At 43.4% G+C, this 21,229-nt stretch overlaps 1 protein-coding gene across 1 annotated transcript in view; it reads right to left on the bottom strand.

The window, feature by feature from the left end:
• LOC145350938 (uncharacterized) overlaps positions 1-21,029 on the bottom strand; it is an 84,595-nt gene extending 63,566 nt beyond the window's left edge. Inside the window, exon 1 of the mRNA XM_080200438.1 lies at positions 20,509-21,029. Within this exon, the coding sequence (XP_080056564.1) occupies positions 20,509-20,818 (310 nt within the window). The 5' untranslated portion in view covers positions 20,819-21,029. The remainder of the gene's footprint in view (positions 1-20,508) is intronic.
• Positions 21,030-21,229: the final 200 nt, after the last annotated feature.

Raw genomic sequence — 21,229 nt, 5'->3', positions numbered from 1 at the left:
GGACAGGTACTGGAGGACATCCAGCAACACTGAACCAAACCCCTGCCCCGACAATGTCTCCCGAATGAGGAGGAAAAAAAAATAGGGGAAAAAGGGAAAGGAAGAAAATGAGCCGAAAAAGTGAGGTTTTGCATTTCACGACAGAATGGTCCTGCAGCATTTCCAACATTTTGTTTCACTTTTTTTGAATGTTACCCATTAATTTTCTACCTGCTTATTAAGAAGTCATGATGTGGGTATGCCGGCATTGGACTGGCGTAAACACAGTAAAAAGTCTGACACCAGGTTTTAGTCCAACCTATTTATTTGATAATATTCTCACTAGCTTTCGAGGGGACAGCCTCTTCGTCAGGTGAATGGAGAGTTCTGGCCTCAGACAGAGCATATAAAGCACAGACAGTTTAGAGATTACTGATTAAAATGCGAATCCTTACACCTAACCTGCTGTTCAAGACCTGAAGTGGCTGACAATGTGAGTGGTAGGAGCACTGATCACAGTTTAAAGAGATGTGTATTGTCTCCAGACAGTACAGTAGGTGAGGTTTTGCAAACCCAGGCAAGTCACAGGGGTTACAGATAGTGCGACATGAACCCAAGATCCCTGTTGAGACCGTCCTCATGTGTGCGGAACTTGGCTATCAGTCTCTGCTCAGCGACTCTGCACCGTCGTGTGTCGTGAAGGCCGCCTTGGAGAATGCTTACCCGAAGGTCAGAGGCTGAATGCCCGTGACCACTGAAGTGTTCGCCAACAGGAAGGGAACAGTCTTGCCTGGTGACTGTCGAGCGATGTTCATTCATCCGTTGTCGTAGCGTCTGCATGGTCTCCCCAATGTACCATGCTTCGGGACATCCTTTCTTGCAACGTATCAGGTAGACAATGTTGGCCGAGTTGCAAGAGTATTTACCATGTACCTGGTGGATGGTATTCTCACGTGTGATGATGGTGTCCGTGTCAATGATCCGGCATGTCTTGCAGAGGTTGCTGTGACAGGGTTGTGTGGTATTGTGGTCACTGTTCTCCTGAAGGCTGGGTAGTTTGCTGCGAACAATGGTCTGTTTGAGGTTGTGTGGTTGTCTGAAAGCAAGAAGTGGGGGTGTGGGGATGGCCCTGGCGAGATGTTCATCTTCATCAATGATATGTTGAAGACTCCGGAGAAGATGTCGTAGCTTCTCCGCTCCGGGGAAGTACTGGACGACGAAGGGAACTCTGTCCACTGTGTCCCGTGTTTGTCTTCTGAGGAGATCGGTGCGGTTTTTCGCTGTGGCGCATCGAAACTGCCGATCTATGAGTCGAGCACCATATCCTGTTCTTACGAGGGCATCTTTCAGGGTCTGGAGGTGTCTGTCACGATCCTCCTCATCTGAGCAAATCCTGTGTATACGGAGGGCTTGTCCATAGGGAATGGCTTCTTTAACATGTTTAGGGTGGAAACTGGAGAAGTGGAGCATTGTGAGATTGTCTGTGGGCTTGCGGTACAGTGAGGTGCTGAGGTGACCGTCCTTAATGGAGATGCGTGTGTCCAAGAATGCAACTGATTCTGGGGAATAGTCCATGGTGAGTCTGATGGTGGGGTGGAATTTGTTGATATCATCATATAGTTGTTTCAGTGATTGTTCACCATGAGGCCAGAGGAAGAAAATGTCATCGATGTATCTAGTGTACAGCATCGGTTGAAGATTCTGTGCAGTGAAGAAGTCCTGTTCGAACCTGTGCATGAAGATGTTGGCATATTGAGGCGCAAATTTGGTCCCCATGGCTGTTCCATGTGTCTGGATGAAAAACTGGTTGTTGAAGGTGAAGACATTGTGGTCCAGGATAAAGCGGATGAGTTGTAAAATTGCATCTGGAAACTGGCAGTTGACAGCATTGAGTACTGATGCAGTCGCAGCAATGCCATCGTCGTGGGGGATGTTGGTGTAGAGCGCTGAGACATCCATTGTGACGAGGAGTGTCCCTGGTTCAACTGCTCCATGTGTGCTGAGTTTCAGTAGGAAGTCCGTAGCGTCGCGACAAAAGCTGGGGGTTCTTTGTACAATGGGTTTCAGGATGCCCTCGACGTAGCCGGAGAGGTTCTCACACAGAGTTCCATTGCCCGATACGATGGGACGGCCAGGTGTGTTTGCCTTGTGTATCTTTGGGAGGCAGTAGAGATCTCCAATGCGGGGAGTACGTGGAATGAGAGCACGGAGGGTGCTCTGAAGGTCCGGATCAAAGGTCTTGATCAGATTGTTGAGTTGACGAGCGTGTTCTTTGGTCGGATCTGTGGGTAATTGTCTGTAGTGTTCCTCATTGTTTAGTTGTCGGTACACTTCTTTACAGTAATCCGTTCTGTTCAGTATGACGATGGCCCCTCCTTTGTCTGCTGGTTTAATGACAATGTTGCGGTTTGTCTTGAGAGCGTGGATGGCGTTGCTTTATCCGCTTTATCCTGGACCACAATGTCTTCACCTTCAACAACCAGTTTTTCATCCAGACACATGGAACAGCCATGGGGACCAAATTTGCGCCTCAATATGCCAACATCTTCATGCACAGGTTCGAACAGGACTTCTTCACTGCACAGAATCTTCAACCGATGCTGTACACTAGATACATCGATGACATTTTCTTCCTCTGGCCTCATGGTGAACAATCACTGAAACAACTATATGATGATATCAACAAATTCCACCCCACCATCAGACTCACCATGGACTATTCCCCAGAATCAGTTGCATTCTTGGACACACGCATCTCCATTAAGGACGGTCACCTCAGCACCTCACTGTACCGCAAGCCCACAGACAATCTCACAATGCTCCACTTCTCCAGTTTCCACCCTAAACATGTTAAAGAAGCCATTCCCTATGGACAAGCCCTCCGTATACACAGGATTTGCTCAGATGAGGAGGATCGTGACAGACACCTCCAGACCCTGAAAGATGCCCTTGTAAGAACAGGATATGGTGCTCGACTCATAGATCGGCAGTTTCGATGCGCCACAGCGAAAAACCGCACCGATCTCCTCAGAAGACAAACATGGGACACAGTGGACAGAGTTCCCTTCGTCGTCCAGTACTTCCCCGGAGCGGAGAAGCTACGACATCTTCTCCGGAGTCTTCAACATATCATTGATGAAGATGAACATCTCGCCAGGGCCATCCCCACACCCCCACTTCTTGCTTTCAGACAACCACACAACCTCAAACAGACCATTGTTCGCAGCAAACTACCCAGCCTTCAGGAGAACAGTGACCACAATACCACACAACCCTGTCACAGCAACCTCTGCAAGACATGCCGGATCATTGACACGGACACCATCATCACACGTGAGAATACCATCCACCAGGTACATGGTAAATACTCTTGCAACTCGGCCAACATTGTCTACCTGATACGTTGCAAGAAAGGATGTCCCGAAGCATGGTACATTGGGGAGACCATGCAGACGCTACGACAACGGATGAATGAACATCGCTCGACAGTCACCAGGCAAGACTGTTCCCTTCCTGTTGGCGAACACTTCAGTGGTCACGGGCATTCAGCCTCTGACCTTCGGGTAAGCATTCTCCAAGGCGGCCTTCACGACACACGACGGTGCAGAGTCGCTGAGCAGAGACTGATAGCCAAGTTCCGCACACATGAGGACGGTCTCAACAGGGATCTTGGGTTCATGTCGCACTATCTGTAACCCCCGTGACTTGCCTGGGTTTGCAAAACCTCACTTACTGTACTGTCTGGAGACAATACACATCTCTTTAAACTGTGATCAGTGCTCCTACCACTCACATTGTCAGCCACTTCAGGTCTTGAACAGCAGGTTAGGTGTAAGGATTCGCATTTTAATCAGTAATCCCTAAACTGTCTGTGCTTTATATGCTCTGTCTGAGGCCAGAACTCTCCATTCACCTGACGAAGAGGCTGTCCCCTCGAAAGCTAGTGAGAATATTATCAAATAAATAGGTTGGACTAAAACCTGGTGTTGTCAGACTTTTTACTGTATTAAGAAGTCATGCAGAGCTTACAAAGAAAGTAAATAAAAGAAAGTGCAAGAGTGTATGCATGTGCAAAGAGGACCACAATTTAATTAAGGAGCAGTATCATGCAAACAAAATATGCTAAAACTACGTATACAATTTCACAACACAGGTAGGGATAATTCCAAATAAAGTAAAATGGTTATCCAGCATGTTCCAGGAATGGCTGGCACCAATCAAATAATTGGTGATGCCAATGGGTCAAAAGAGCTTGTGTCTGCAATAGGAGCTTGGCTAGTCGTGCCAAGGTGACCAGACATTACTCAAATGTTGAAAGCCAAGATTTATGAAGAAGCTGAAACTTGTTAGACTTACAGAAGGTGTGTGGATTTTGCAACTGAAGCACTGATACATTTATCTATATATTACAGTCACAAACTGAAAAATCAGCAGCAATCTGACTGAACCAGCTTCGCTCATTCCAACACAGGAAGGACAAGAGTTCCCAGCCCTTGGCCCAGGTCTCTCTCATAACCTAGCCTTTCTCCCGCTTCCTCTCCTAACCTGCTGTTTGAAATCCTCAAACATCTTTGCCAGCTTCCAAATCTGCCCAAATCTGGGACTGAGCCACTGTAAACAAACCACTTGGGTAAATTTAAGTTGCTGTCAATTTAGCCACCACCTGGTGGTTCCTGAAATGATAACCATTGTGCAGATATGGAACAACTATTGTCTCTTTGTTAGGTTCACCCTGAAATTCCGTGCGAGCGTGCATTCTGGTCGGCACAGTGTTAGATAACAAAGTTTTATGTAGTTATAACATTTTGGAACATAGAGGCAAAGTAATCAGTTTTATTTTCAAAGTGCTATTTTATGTAGAATTTTAATTGACAGAATTGAACATTTTAAATTCAAAAACTAGTCACAAATGTGTTAAATTTCCACTACAGAAGTTTAGGATTGTTACAGAATTGGAATTTAGTTTGCAGCTAAGCAAACAATAAATTAACCGCAATGCAAATTAGAACATAAGAACATAAGAAATAGGAGCAGGAGTAGGCCATCTAGCCCTTCGAGCCTGCCCCGCCATTCACTAAGATCATGGCTGATCTGTCGCTGCTCAGTTCCACTTTCCCGCTTTCTCCCCATAACCCTTAATCCCCTCTCTTATCAAAAACCCATCAACCCGCGTCTTAAAAATATTTAAGAAGGCAGCCTCCACCACTTCAATGGGCAGAGAATGCCAGAGATTCACCACCCTTTGAGTGAAGAAGTTCCTCCTCGACTCCGTTCTAAACCGCCCCCCTTTTATCTTGAGGCTGTGCCCCCTAGTCCTACTGTCTTTTTTGAGCGGGAAGAGTCTCTCCACCTCTATCCTATCCATCCCATTCATCATCTTATACGTCTCAATGAGATCTCCTCTCATTCTTCTAAACTCTAACGAGTACAAGCCTAGTTTATTCAGCCTCTCCTCATAGCTCAATCCCCTCAACTCCGGTATCAGCCTAGTAAACCTCCTCTGCACTCCCTCCAAGGCCAAAATATCTTTGCGCAGGTGCGGCGCCCAAAACTGCACAGTACTCCAGCTGCGGCCTCACCAATGCCCTATACAGCTGCAGCAAGACCTCCCTACTTTTATATTCAATCCCCCCTCGCTATGAAGGCCAGCATCCCATTCGCCTTCCTGACCACCTGCTGCACCTGCAAGCTGGGTTTTTGCGACTCATGCACAAGGACCCCGAGGTCCCTCTGCACCGTCGCCTGCTGCAGTTTTTCGCCACGTAAGTAATAGTCCTTCCTACCAAAGTGGACCACCTCACACTTGCCAACATTAAATTCCATTTGCCATTTCCTGGCCCATTCGCCCAGCCTATCTAGATCCTTCTGCAGATTCTCCACACCCTCCGCACAATTTGCCGTTCCCCCAATCTTGGTGTCATCAGCAAATTTCGACACCCTACACTCGGTTCCCTCCTCCAGATCATCTATATAAATGGTAAAAAGCTGAGGCCCCAGCACCGACCCCTGGGGCACTCACCATCCGCCAATCCGAATAGCACCCGTTGACCCCCACTCTCTGCCTCCTATTTGACAACCAATCCTCTATCCACGCTAACACCCTACCCCCAACTCCATGTCCCTCGACCTTCTGCAATAACCTCGAGGTACTTTGTCAAACGCCTTCCGAAAATCTAGAAAGACCACATCCACCGGCTCTCCTCTATTCACCGCCCCAGACACATCTTCATAGAACTCCAGTAAATTTGTCAGACACGACTTCCCTTTAATGAAACCGTGCTGCATCTGCTCTATCAAGCAATTCCCTTCAAGATGCCTCGCAATTTCCTCCTTAATGACAGATTCTAACTTTTTACCTACCAGACGTTAAACTAACTGGCCTATAATTCCCCGCCTTTTGCCTGGCACCCTTCTTAAACAACGGCGTAACATTAGCCGTTTTCCAATCATACGGCACTTCCCCGGAATCCAGCGACGTCTGGAAAATAACCAAGGCATCCACTATCACCTCCGCCATTTCTTTCAGAACCCTCGGATGCATTCCATCCGGTCCTGGGGACTTGTCCACAATCAGCCCCTCCAGTCTGTCGAGCATCGCCTCTCTAGTAACAGTAATGTCACTAAGACCCTCCAGTCCTACCACCTTTCCATCGCTAACACCTGGCAAATTATTCACGTCCTCCTCCGTGAAGACAGAAACACAAAAGTTATTCAATACCTTAGCCATATCCTCATCCCCTACCACTAGGTCCCCTTTCTCATCCTCTAAAGGACCAACATTCACCCTAGCCAGCCTCTTCCTTTTTATATATTTATAAAAACTCTTGCTATCCTTTTTTATATTAAGTGCTAGCCCAGCCAAAGGCTCATCATCGGAAGGATAATAAGATAATATTAATGAAAAAATTATTTGTCTTTCCCTAGAGTATTCATGTGGTGACTGCAATTAAAATTATATTTATATCACTGTTTTTTGACCACAGACTTGCCATGGTCTTTTAAAACCATACCACTAATTTATTCTGTCTAGGATATTCAGGAGCCCAATCAAGACAAATCAATTACAATAAGTTCCAGTAATCAGAAATCAAGCGGTGTTATAAAGAGACCTTTACCACATTTGAGATTAATGCTCCATGACAATACATCTGTTGCATAATGGTGTCTTGCATTGACCCAATATCTTCAAGATATGCAAACAAATTGCAGCCGTTCTAGCTAATTAAGTTCCAACAACAAAAATGACTTTAACCAAATTGACTTTTGCAGAAAGCTATTCTGGGATTTTTCTTTAATTAAAAGTTTTCAAAAGAGAATTAGATAATTATCTGAAGCAAAAAGGTTTGTAGGGTTACAGGGATAAAGAGTAGGCCTAGGCGAGTTGCTCTTGCAGACAGCTGGTACAGGTAACAGGCTGAATGACGTTCCGTGCTGCAATCATTCTGAGATTCTATATAAACTGGGACCAAGAAAAAGCAAATTTGTTTAGAGCAGTGGTTAAAACAGAGAACAGGGGAAAGAGCACAAAAAGTGAGAGGCAAAAAAGGAAAAGAAGAAAGGATAGTAAGGGTAAGAGTAGAGATAAGGGGGAATTTAGCAGGGCCTTGCTCAAGTGAGAATTAATACAAGGGTGACCCAATGGAACCACATGGCAAAACAAAGGAAAATGTAACATTTAAAATCACCAGGTAATTTAGTTACAAAACAAAGATTGGAAAAATTTATATTGAAAAATTCAGGAGCTACAGTAAGTTTTTAAACATATGGGCAACTTCTTGAAGAACAAAAGTTGGAAACTGCAGCACCAAGAAGGACACTGACTATAATTTGTAAAGAATCAGCAGCTGGGAGATGCCCGTGCATTACAACTCAATCTCATGCTAGGAGGCTTATTACTCTAAGAATGCCAACTGACATGCAGGTTCCAATACAAATGCTTACTTCAGCCATTTTAATTATTTTGACAAAAAAGCAACTCAAGTTTGCTGATGACACCAAGATGGCAGGGTTGGCAGGTACCGAAGTGGATTGTGAGGTGATACAACAGGATATAGATAGGTGGCAGATGGAATTTAATCCTGACAAATGCAAGGTGATGCATTTTGGAAGGAATAATGTAGAGAGGAGCTATGTGATTAAAGGTAGACAAATTAGGAGTATAGAAACACAGAGGGACCTGGGAGTGCAGGTTCACAAATCCATGAAGGTTGCCACACAAGTGGAGAATGTTGTCAGGAAGGCTTATGGAATGCTAGCCTTTATAGGAAGGGGTATAGAGTTTAAAAGCTGCCGTCTAATGCTTCAGTTGTATAGAACATTGGTTAGACCGCATTTGGAGTACTGCATCCAGTTCTGGTCACCTTACCACCGGAAGGACATGGAGGCTCTGGATAGGGTGCAGAGGAGGTTTACCAGGATGTTGCCTGGCATGGAGGGGCTGGGTTACGAGGAAAGGTTGGAGAAACTGGGACTGTTCTCCTTGGAAAGACGGAGATTGAGGGGGGACATGATAGAGGTATATAAGATACTGAAGGGAATAGACAGAGTCAATAGTGAGAGACTGCTCCCTAGATTGGTTACAAATACAAGAGGACATGATTTAAGGGTGAGGGGGGGGGAAAGAGGTATAATTTGGATATGAGAGGAAGGTTCTTTACGCAGAGAGTTGTGGGGGTATGGAACGCGCTACCGAGTAGGGTGGTGGAGGCGGGAACGTTGGACTCGTTTAAGGTTCAGTTAGATAGGCACATGAGTGAAACGAGGATGGAGAGTTATGGTAGGGGTTATTAAATAAGGGTTAGAACCTCGGGAGACACCGGAAAGGCAGGCTTGTGATTAACGTTTTTGTCTTTTTATTCCGCAGGTGGAGGTCCACCTCGTTGTCAAACGAGGGGCATGCACACGGTGGGTCGTGCATGGGCTGCTCTTGGAGGTTCCGGGAGTCGCCTAGTACTTCGTGTTGGTGTGTGTGCTTGATCCTGGACCGGTAGACGGGCGCCGCAACAGCTCGGTGACTAGCACTGCTAGCTGTGCAGATACATGGATTTGGGCCTGTGTCTGTGGGAGTTTGTGCATTCTCCCTGTGGATGCGTGGGTTTCCTCCAGGCGCTCCGGTTTCCTCCCACACCCCAAAGATGTGCTCTTAGGCTGATTGGTTTTACCAAATTGACACTATTCCCCCCTGAATCTGGCTAAGTCAGGGGTTCTATTTGTAGATACGCAGGGTAGAATAGGCGTAGGGTGATGCGGCGGCGTGGGCTTGTTGGGCCGAAGGGCCTGTTTCCCGTGCTGGGTTGTTCTTTGTTAAAAATATTCACATGGGCATAAAATTTACAGAATAAGTTGCTTGTAGTCATATGGATTTTCATAATTGAGGGCAAGAGCAAAAATCAAATTAATAGAATTTCTTTCAAAGACTTCTGACAGAGAATTTCATATTCTAACCATGTCTAAGAATATTTTTTAGACTTTAATTCTGTGCCCTTGTTATCTACACAGTGACCAGTTAATCAATATTTATTTCATCAGAATCCTTCATCTTAAACCTATCCTTTGGATCAGTTAATGTAAAAAGGGCCCGACTTCCAAAGTCTTGCTCAAACTTCTCAAATCCTAATGGATTTGCTCTTGGCCTTTCCCTGCAACTTCTGTATCCTTCTTAAACAGCATTTCAAACAATCCTTGAAATGGTTTAACATTACCTCCTTACTTTTGTATTATATGCCCCTAAATCAAAAAATATGGTTATGCTGCAGAGGCAAAACACTGCAATGCTAAAAATCAGAAATAAAAAACAGGCATGTTGAAAATGCTTAACTGATTTGGATATACACAAGGTGAAAAACAGATTGAAGACTTTTTATCAAAATGATTCCGATGAAAGATTAACTAGTATTTCCTGATTTTGTTATGCAGCCACCAGAACAATTAATATCTGCTACAATACTCACCACTGCCTTTCTGATTAGACTACGAACTCACTACCTTCTTTATACTCCCAGCGACAGGCCAATCACTGGCCACTCATAAGAACATAAGAAATAGGAGCAGGAGTAGGCCATCTAGCCCTTTGAGCCTGCCCCGCCATTCAATAAGATCATGGCTGATCTGTCGTGGCTCAGTTCCACATTCCCGCCCTCTCCCCATAACCCTTAATCCCCTCGCTTATCAAAAACCCATCAACCCGCGTCTTAAAAATATTTAGCGAGGCAGCCTCCACCACCTCAATGGGCAGAGAATTCCAGAGATTCACCACCCTTCGAGTGAAGAAGTTCCTCCTCAACTCCGTTCTAAACCACCCCCCCTTTATCTTGAGGCTGTGCCCCCTAGTCCTACTGTCCTTTCTGAGCGGGAAGAGTCTCTCCACCTCTATCCTATCCATCCCATTCATCATCTTATACGTCTCAATGAGATCTCCCCTCATTCTTCTAAACTCTAACGAGTACAAGCCTAGTTTATTCAGCCTCTCCTCATAGCTCAACCCCCTCAACTCCGGTATCAGCCTAGTAAACCTCCTCTGCACTCCCTCCAAGGCCAAAATATCCTTGCGCAAGTACGGCGCCCAAAACTGCACACAGTACTCCAGCTGCGGCCTCACCAATGCCCTATACAGCTGCAGCAAGACCTCCCTACTTTTATATTCAATCCCCCTCGCTATGAAGGCCAGCATCCCATTCGCCTTCCTGACCACCTGCTGCACCTACAGGCTGGGTTTTTGCGACTCATGCACAAGGACCCCGAGGTCACTCTGCACCGTCGCCTGCTGCAGTTTCTCGCCACGTAAGTAATAGTCCTTCCTACCATTATTCCTACCAAAGTGGACCACCTCGCACTTGCCAACGTTAAATTCTATTTGCCATTTCCTGGCCCTTTCGCCCAGCCTATCTAGATCCTTCTGCAGATTCTCCACACCCTCCGCGCAATTAGCCGTTCCACCAATCTTGGTGTCATCAGCAAATTTCGACACCGTACACTCGGTTCCCTCCTCCAGATCATCTATATAAATGGTAAATAGCTGAGGCCTCAGCACCGACCCCTGGGGCACTCCACTAGTCACCAACCGCCAATCCGAATAGCACCCACTCTGCCTCCTATTTAACAACCAATCCCCTATCCACCCTAACACCCTACCCCCTTACCTTCTGCAATAACCTCTTGAGGTACCCCCTCAGCTGAAATCAAGGAGGTTAACTGGACAATTTGTCTATTTAAATTATGGCATTTAAGCGTTAGATTGTTACGTATGGACGTTTCAATCCTTTGCTCTGATTTTTCTTTAAAGATTTGTAGGCAGGAAAATTCAAATCCTAACCCAACTGCAATTCCTTTTTCAGTTACTGCTGTTATAATTGTTTCTCATTTTAAATTCAGATCCTATTTAGCAAAAAAAAATCCATCTTGGCTTGCTCATAATGCCGCTCTACAAAACATAGCTACATTTCAAATATAATTCTTAGGCTACAAAGTATGTTAGGAAGTCTTGAGGATTTGCATTTTACTGTTTAAATGTAGGTTCTCTTTCTTTCAATCTACAAACTTGACACCATTCCTTCCCACTGACCAGAAACTCCAATTTTCTACAGCAGTCACAACTTTCCAGCCAGTTTAACTATCCCCAAACATATTTGTGAAATCTAACCCCCTCCTCTCACAGATTTTGAACTTCAGATAGTAATGATTAATCGAACAAATTATGCCATTTTGGAAGATGCTTTGAGAGTGTGGTAATAAAATTATGTATGGGGGCCGTTGAAGTTTCTTTTGCACTTCCCATAAAAATCATGCTAGTTTTGACAATTTTTCAAATCATCTTAAATGTGGCAATTAACAACTTTCCACCCCTCTGGAGGTAAAAACTAGGTAACTTTAGACTAAACAGCTCGTCAAGCTCTTAAAGTACTATAATACAGGTTCAATTAAGGTCAATCAACTCAGATTTGTAAGAAGTACAACATATTGATGAAGAATAAGCTGTGGATGTTGAGCATGTAGGATAAGTGCCACACCTGGACTCTTGTGGATAAAATTAAGACATGAAATTAAAAGACAGAAAACAGTAATGTGAACTGAAGATAAGTAATAGAACATAGAACACTACAGCACAAACAGGCCCTTCGGCCCACGAGTTGCGCCAATCACTGGTCAGTACTGGACAATATAAACATCCGCAGAAAACTCAAAATGGGAAACCTGGCTAACTGTGAATACAAATGGTAAGCAACTTCAGGGGACATTGAGCAAGAAACCTCAAACACAATTTCATGTGATGGCATCTTCGTCTTTGGTAATTACAGATTCAAAAGTATTTAACACCTCAGCCATGCCCTGCCACAAATTCTCTTTGCGGTCCTTAAAATGGCACAATGCCTAAAGACTTAGATTCCCTTTGACGTTAGTTGCCAATCTCCTCTCATACTCTCTTCTGGATCCTCTTATTTCACTTCCCCTCTGAACTTTCTTCACTTGTGTTATCTTCTGTAACTATTTCAAGTAGAAGTTAAGGGATTTGGATGCACAAGCTCTAAAAAAACAATTGGATTATGTTTTCTTTTGTAAATAAGCATCAAAGTATGATAAGATTTGTAGCGTACAAATATGGAAAACTATATATTAATATCATCCAGTCTTGGGTCTCTTCCATTCAAAATTACTGCAAAGCCACAAAGAGAGAAAAATGTATGTGTATTTATAACACACAGATGTCTCAAAAGTACTTTTGAAAATGTAGTCACTGTTGTACTGTATGAATCATAACAGCTAGTTTATGCACAGCAACTCTCACAAACAGCAATGACCAAATAATCTGTTTCTTGTAACATTAATTGGGTGATAAATATTAGCAAGGACACCTCACCCTTCTTTAAAATGGGAGCTTTTACATTTACACAAACAGGCAAATTGAACATCTCTCATTAGAAAGGCACCGCTAAACAACGCAGCACTCCCTTTGTACTGCAATCAGTTTAGTCTTTTTGCACAAGCACTGGAGTGGGACTTGAACCCAGAATCTTATGACTCAAAAAAGAATGTTAGCAACTGATCCATGGCTAACATTTTATATTCAGTACATACAAGGGATGACTTTCATTCCAGAGAATGTTGATAGAAATATAAGAGATGCTAAAAATTGAGATTCTGAGCAAAGGAAATCTAAAACTGGAGCACTGGTAACTGGAAAAATGGAAATCAAGAGAACTTGAACATTGTAGGGTTCTATGGTATGGTTCAATGCAGAAAGAGGCCCTTTGGCCCATCGAGTCTGCACCAAACACAATCCCACCCAGGCCCTACCTCCATATCCCTACATATTATACCTACGAATCCCTCTAACCTACGCATCCCTGGACACTAAGGGGTAATTTCTTAGCATAGCCAATCAACCTAACCCACACATCTTTGGACTGTGGGAGGAAATGGGAGTACACAGACATGAGGCAAACATGCAAACTCCACACAGACAGTGACCCGAGCCAGGAATCAAACCCAGGACCCTGGAGCTGTGAAGCAGCAGTGCTAACCACTGTGCTACCGTGCTGCCCATGTATGGATGAAATAAGCTTTACGCAGCAATCAAGACTTTTTTTTAAAGCAAAAAATTTTTTTAAACCTGAAACAAGAGGATGGCCTCCATTAGTGTCGCATGCAACACTTTTGTGCTTCATTTATTGAACTTACGGCACTGTTGGTGTTTATGATTTATCTACCAAAGTGACAATTCAAATATGTATCTTGGTGTACAATCTGTTGTTTCATAACCATATTTTTCCAAGAACTTATTCCCCCTTCCCAAAAAATATTACCTCACATTTATCCATATAAAATTGCCTGCAGATGACCGCCCAAACCACTAACTCATCTTCCTGAGATTCACTATGTATCAAGTCCCAGTGTTTGCATAATGTAATGATTCTTTTCACAATGCATTTTAATTTCTCTCTGCAGACCTGATCACTGGAAGAAAGCAATTCCTCGATATCTGACAACATGCATTGACCCTAACTGTCCAGCCAACTTCACATTTTTTTTGAAAACTACATGCACTCTTGATTCACTATATTCTCTATCAAATTAATTTGTCAAGTATGACTTGCCTGTAACAATTTCATGCTAACTATCCTTGACTGACCACACATTTTGAAATGCTAATTAAACTCTAACTAAAAATATTGAGTTTGTCTGATACAGACATTAAACTTACTGGCCTAATTTCCTGACTTGTTTCTTTCCCTTTTCTTGAGCAAAGATATAGATACTAAGAGCACAATTCGCTTTTTGAGGATTTAAAAATTGCACGCAGTACCTATGATATTCTACAGGTTAGAGTGCATAAAGATTTTATTTCTCAAAATTAAATTCTTTTCCTGCAGTTAACAAGCAATTGTTGCACAACCTCCTTTAGTAAACCAACACTGTCACTTTCACTATTATCTAATACAATATTTAATAACTTTGACATGTCTGCAATCTGTCAAATTTTACCTTTTTACACAAGTGCTTAATTGCTTTTGTATTAGCTATTAACACATATTTCTTTCAGCCCTCTCATCTCACTTTTCATAATTCTAATTATCTTAAGACATTTCTACCTCTACCATGATACTACTTAAGCATCCCTCTCTGCAGTCATATGAATTGACAATGCAAAGCCAAAATATATTGAGGCAGAATGTATCACATCTGAGCTTGTGGTATCCAATGAACTACATGGTGTCTGAGTGATGGAGGTGGGTAGTCAGATGTTCCTATGTTCCTGGTGAAAAGCAGAGAAGTTCAGTGTTCCAGACAACATTTATCCTCAACCAATATCTAAAACAGGTGGCCTGGTCGTTTATTCTAAGATAAACATCCAGGTACTCAAATAAATGGCAGTACTTTGTGTTTCCAAACCATCAACTAGAACATGCTCGAACTTGAGGGTTTAACAAACTTGTAGCTCCACGCTATGTCCAATAGTCAACATGGCTACGCCTTGACTTAAAGCATCATTTGTGGAGAAGGTACAGTGTAAGATTTCAGTGCACAAGTACCAGAAGGAAATATCACAAAAGTAATATAAATTTTCATTTCACAGAAGACTGCTATTTCTACCAGTGAAACAAACATGAAATGTTAAATTCTATTGCACAAACCTCCAAGTATTCTAGGTTCAATTAAAAGAAAATGTACAACACAAATATTAAAGTTTACTATAAAAGTGATTACAGAATGAACAAAAATGTTTGCAAAATAGGTTTAAATAAAAAATTGTATTTGATTGTTTTTTTTTTTACAATGCATTTTATGCTGTTTGTGCATCACATACATATAAACAGTTATCTTCCTACCCCACTCAGTGGCAAGCACCACTGCCTCTCAGCACCAGGAAACCAGTCAGGTTTGATTCCTGGCTTGGATCACTGTTTGTGCCAAGTCTGCACATTTTTCCTGTGACTGCATGTGTTTCCTCCTACACCCCGAAAGAGTGCTGGTTAGGTGCATTGGCTGTGCTAAATTCTCCCTCAGTGTAACCGAACAGGCACCAGAGTGTGGCAAGTAGGTGATTTTCACAGTAACTTCATTGCAGGTAAGGCTACTTGTGACATTAATAAAAACTTTAAACTTAAAACACTCCAAACAATCACTGATTAGCAAGATTGGGTTAACTGCTTAAAAGGCCAATCAGAATCATTTTTCAATCAAAAAGTGAGCATCCAATTAATGACCTCAGGCCAATTATAACATACCACAGCTTGTTACCTTTTGGATCTAGCTTCTGTTCTAGGAAAATGGAACCTTCAAGCACAGCAGGAAGGAAAAAGTGGTAGTCAGTTCCAAACCACACCAAAGGCTAAACATTGAGAAGAAATTAATTCCCAGAAATGTTTATTTTCACACTTACAATTCCATAATTTAACAGCACAGAAATTTGGCATTTGTCTATGAAAGTGAGACTGCTCTACATGATCCTCACTTCTTCTAACCCTACCCTATCCTAACCCTACCAACATACACACTGCCCTGTTTGTGTTTCAGAGCTTCCCATTAAACACATCTGTGCTAGTCACCTCAACTATTCCTGGTGGTAGCAAGTTCTAAAAGCTAACCAAATAAGTTTCTCCTGAATTATATTTTGGATTTATTTGTGACCATCTCTGCTTCCACCTCAACTTCGATATTCCCAGCAAGTGGAAGTATATTTTCTACATTGTGACCCCATCAAATTCTCACTCTTCAAAATCTTTCATCAGGAGGGGGAAAAAAAAAGGAGCCAGAGGCAGTCAGCAACACCTAAAAAAAAGCTTTCCAAACCAGTCCAGTCTTGGCTCCAAAGCAGAATGGCAACGTACTGAGAAAAACCAAGTGTGATATCACAGGAAACAGGTGACTGACTGGTCGGTGAAAATGTTCTTCCAAACCCATGACCTCTGCCACCTAGGACACAGGAAGATGACGTATCGGAACACCACCACCTGCAAGTTCCCCTCCAAGTCACATCCTGACTTGGAACTATGATGCTGTTCGACCACTGTCACAGCATCAAAATCCTGAAATTTGCTCCTTAACAACGCTGTGGGTGTTCCCACAACATATGGGCTACTGCAATTCAGGAAGGCATAATCTTCCCAATGGCAATTTGGTACGGGCAATAAACGCTGGACTATCCAGCAACACCCACATCCCATGAGATATATTTTTTAAAGTTCTGCTTGATTATCTTCAAAATACTTAAAACCTTACAATTGCTAATAAATTGTAGGTAAGGTGCACTGGCAGTGTGAAAGATTATTGAGCATATTAATTAGAACTTAAAATAAACATAACAACAATGGCTGGGCAGGTGATGTGTTTCAACAGCAGGAGCTCCTGGATGCCATTGTGATCTATGTCTGCAGTCAGTGACTGCAGCTTGAGAAGCTTCAACTCAGAGTCAGAGGTCAAACTGTAGACACTACAATGCCTGAAGAAGGAGCAACACTCTGAAAGCCTGTGCTATCAGATAAACCTGTTGGACTTTAATCTGGTGTTGAGACTTCTTATTCCACTATGATGCATCAGGGAAGAGGATAAGTTATCTGTAAACTTTGAATCAGGAAGCAGCCACATACCTTAAGTAAGATTTCTTATTCTGATTTGGTCAGTGGTCAGGGACAGGAAGGTTTAACTGTGAGTTTGAGGCCTCAGAAGATAGAAGTAGAGTAGCCTCAGCCTTTGCAATTGTTCAGACTGGGTGCTTGCAGCCTGAATGGATGAAAGTAGTGATTGCAGGATAGATGTGCAAACTGACTGTGGTACTATGGTACAAGAATCTATTCAAGTGGGAGGAATTAATTGAAATTAGTGGTAGGTATGGATAGAACAGTCAGGAGATTGACACAGCTTTCTGTATCAGGTGTCCAGTCAACTTTGTTACCTTCCCAATGCCAGGATTCAGGTCATCTGCTCTGGGCTGGAGAGGAACTTGCAGTGGGAGGAGGGGTGGACCGAGTGCCATGGTCCATGCAGGCACCAACCACACCAGCAGAACTAAGAGAGGCTCTGCTAAGTATGAACAATTAGAAGCTAAATTAAAAGGCAGAACCTTAAAAAGGTAATAACCTCAGGATTACTACCTGAGCCACAAGAAAATTGCGTAGGGATTGTATACACAAACTTAAGAGCACCAGCAGATCAGGATTATTTTAATCTACACAAAGATTGGACAAATCCAATTGGCAATGTGTTTTTGGGACGTTTCTTAGAGCAGCATGTTCCAGCACCAGAGAGCAAGCTATATTAAATCTGGTCCTCTGCAACGAGATAGAATTAATTAATAATCTCAAAGTGAAAATACCCCTATGCAGCAATCATAACACGATTACACATTCAGTTTGAATGCAAGAATCCAAGACTGGTTTTTAAACTTAAATAAGGGCGATGATGAAGACAAGAGCTGGCTAAAGTGAACTGGGAAATTAATTGGCAGATATTTATGGATGTATTTCAGAATACTCAGAAAAAGATATATTCCAGTGAGATGGATAAAAGATTCTTATGGAAGGGGCACAGGGTGGGACATACTGTGATTAAGTGGAAGTTAAAAATGCTTTCAAATTGAAAGAAAAAGCACAGTTCCATAAAGAAATTCTGATCTGTGTGAGACAAAGTAAAAAAGTGAAATACATTTAACACAGCAGCACAGTAACCAATTAGGGCGAGAACAAAAATTGCACAGAACAGGGTGTAGAAAAGCTGACTTGCAGGGCAGACAGCCAAGCACTGGCAGACGAGAACAGATGGTTGACTAGCAGCAAGCATCTCAGGTAAGACAACACAAGAAGAGTGGAGCCACAAGTATAAACCCTTCCAGCAGCCTCAAAGATGGTGGAGGGAGAGGGAAACAGAGCAAATCACTAGGCGTGAAGTGAAACAACAGAAGGCATACAAGCAGGAAGAAAAGTGATGTCACCCTTGGAGGACACTGGGCGGGCGGTTGGTGTCTGGGATAATAAAATTTATAACAACAGGGATGGCCAAACCTTGTGACCACATGCATCTCTTATGGATTGCGCATCATTCCTTATGCCATGTAACTTTTACATTACACATTGTTGGAGGGAAGCGAACAGCTAGGGATAGCTTCGGCCACAAACAACTTGCGGGACAGCAAGCAGGAGCACTGGGAAAGTTACAAACAAAATCAAGGATTAATTTCCTATCTTGAATTTTCTGTGTTGCTCAGCGATCCACGACTGATCGTTCTGGAATGGAGACAATCATGCCTTTTATAGTTTCTATGACAGTGAGACTCTGCTGTGTGATGTGATCAGCACTATTTTAGGGCAACCCTCTTAATCCCCAACCCACCCGCCTCACTGCTGACTTGTTGCCTCTATCTTGTATCCATAGAGATAGAGGCCTTAAATCTCCACTAACAGTGATTACCATCGTGGGTATCGTCTCACTTAAGGGATGTTACAAGTTTAATCAGAGTGTAATTTCATTTAAGCAAACATTAATTTAATACAGGTAAAATATAACAATTCAGATTTTGAAATGATATATACTTTATGGATATAGAATAGAAAATTTAATATTCTTGCATACATATGCTTTAATAGTGTTTACATTTTAAATTTTCACACGTGTGCGCAACAGTAATAAATGTGTCTGAAAGGTTGTCTATATTTTGCAGCTCTTAAATGTCTGATTAGATTAAATTAAATTAGCTACAGGAACTTTAACTACAAGATCAATTTACCCTATTTAGATTATTGAATTGTGGTTTAGAAGCGACAAGCGAGACACACAGCTAAATATATCCCAATTTACCCAAAAGCTAAACAAAAGTATTGTTTTATGCAAGTCATGACACCCAGCCTTCAACTTTCACCAAAATTCTTGCGCTGCTACCGCCCAGAATGCAAAATCATCTAACTTCCCATCCTGACGAGCACCTCCCCTTTTGACTTAAGTGATCATGGATAAAATGTCGAATTTCTGAATTGATCTGCACAAGATTCGAATTTTAAAAAAGTGTTAAAAATCCACCAGGCTGCCTACCTAAAGATGGGTATACTACTGGACAGATTTTATTCTGGTTCTTAGAGAATATTTCATGTTATTGTGAACCAGTTTTCAAACATCATTTCGCAATGTGGCAGCGCCCAGCACTTCGGGGTTATCTAGTCAGATGGAGTCGCTGTTCCCACGCCATTGCCTGATCATTGAAGAGATCAAGTAGACCGAAGCAAAACTAATGACTGGAATAATTCGGCAGTTCACGGCCGCCACACGAATAAAACTTCCACTATGCCACCTTTGAATTACTGGGACAAATATCTTTCAAGCAGGGAAAGCTTTTTGTCAATGGGAGGCTCAAGAGAGCGAGGACTTCAATGCGCATGTCTGAACCCCCAGCATCACGTGGAAGTGGCCCCGCCCCTCGTAGTGATTGGTCGACACGGGCGGCTCAGGTGTGGGATTGGTCGGGGTAGGTGTCAATCAATACAGAGGGCGTGCCCCAGTCAGCGAGAAGCGCGGCGAGCCGCCGGTAGCGATGGCTCATTTCCCCTTTTCCACATTGTCCGACTTCCAGCATCCACCCAGCATTGTGGTTACAGCACTCTAAACCGAAACAATTTTAAACTCGACATTCACTATAGCCCCAAAGATTTTAAACAATCGGGGAGGAGGCCACTTCTCCCATCGTCTCCAACCTGGTAAATGCCATCCCATCCATTAGCATCATGCGAATTTCCCTTTCTAAGTTAGTGAATCTCGCTTTCAGCACTCTTTCAAAAGAGTGTGCTGCAAATCCTAACTCACTGCGTTGAAAAATTTCCATTCTGGTTTCGTCCATCAATTAAAGTTACACAGCAAGATACAAAAGCAAATTAAAATACGCAATAAACCGATCTACTTGCTCACTGCTGGCGGAAAGGAAGCTGCTCAATTAACTTAATTTTCAACTGCGAAAACGCACCAGTGTCTGCGCCTTCCTGCAACGCCCGGCTGAAAAGTGGGGCGATTTTTGGAGCCTCTATTTGGGTGATGGGCAATCTCAACACTTACCGACCGACTCCGGGCGGCTCTTGGCGGACTCGGAGGCTGCAGTAGGCGCGGTCTCTGAAGTGGAGTCCGGTTCGGGTCGGCTCGTGGCGGACAGAGGTGGTACAATGGGGAAACCCTCGTCGCTCTGTGCCGGCTCGAAGGGAGCCGGCGGCACCGAGACCGAGGGAGCGAATATGGGTGCATCGCCGGCCGCAGTCTTGAGGGGATCCAGATCATCTATCGCTTCCTTCCCATCTTCCGGGGCTGACACATCAATGTCGTCTAAACGAACGGAGGACGAAGGATAGGGGATTTGCCATTCCTCTGTCATGATTGAGTTCTTTCAAAATCTTCGCACTTTATTTTTTTTAAAAAAATTAAACTATTCGCCTCCAGCTACGTTGTGGGCTTAGAACGCACCAGTGTCGCTGATGCCTGTTTTGAAAGGTTGAGAAGTGCGCCACCAGACAGAGGCGGGTATGATTGAGCAGCGGCCAAGCCCTTCCTCCCTCCCCACTCCCCCGTGCAGTGATTATAATAATACAAAATGGCGGTGCTCCGGCTCGTACAAACTTGCTGCCGCCGCCTCCGAAGACACCCTAACCCTGAGGAGGCGGATGAAGTGATAGAGGCCGCCTCCAGCCAATCGGTGAAGCGGACGGCCGCCAAATGTGGCGCCATTGGGTGATCCTAGGCCAATGAGAGCCGAGTGTTTTGAAGTGATAACCTGATTGGTCAGCCC

The sequence above is a fragment of the Carcharhinus amblyrhynchos genome, chromosome 12, assembly GCF_965287045.1.
Source record: "Carcharhinus amblyrhynchos chromosome 12, sCarAmb.v2.hapA, whole genome shotgun sequence".
Taxonomy (NCBI): Eukaryota; Metazoa; Chordata; class Chondrichthyes; order Carcharhiniformes; family Carcharhinidae; genus Carcharhinus; species Carcharhinus amblyrhynchos.
The sequence above is the reverse complement of the archived record's forward strand: the minus strand, read 5'-3'. Positions and strand labels throughout refer to the sequence as shown.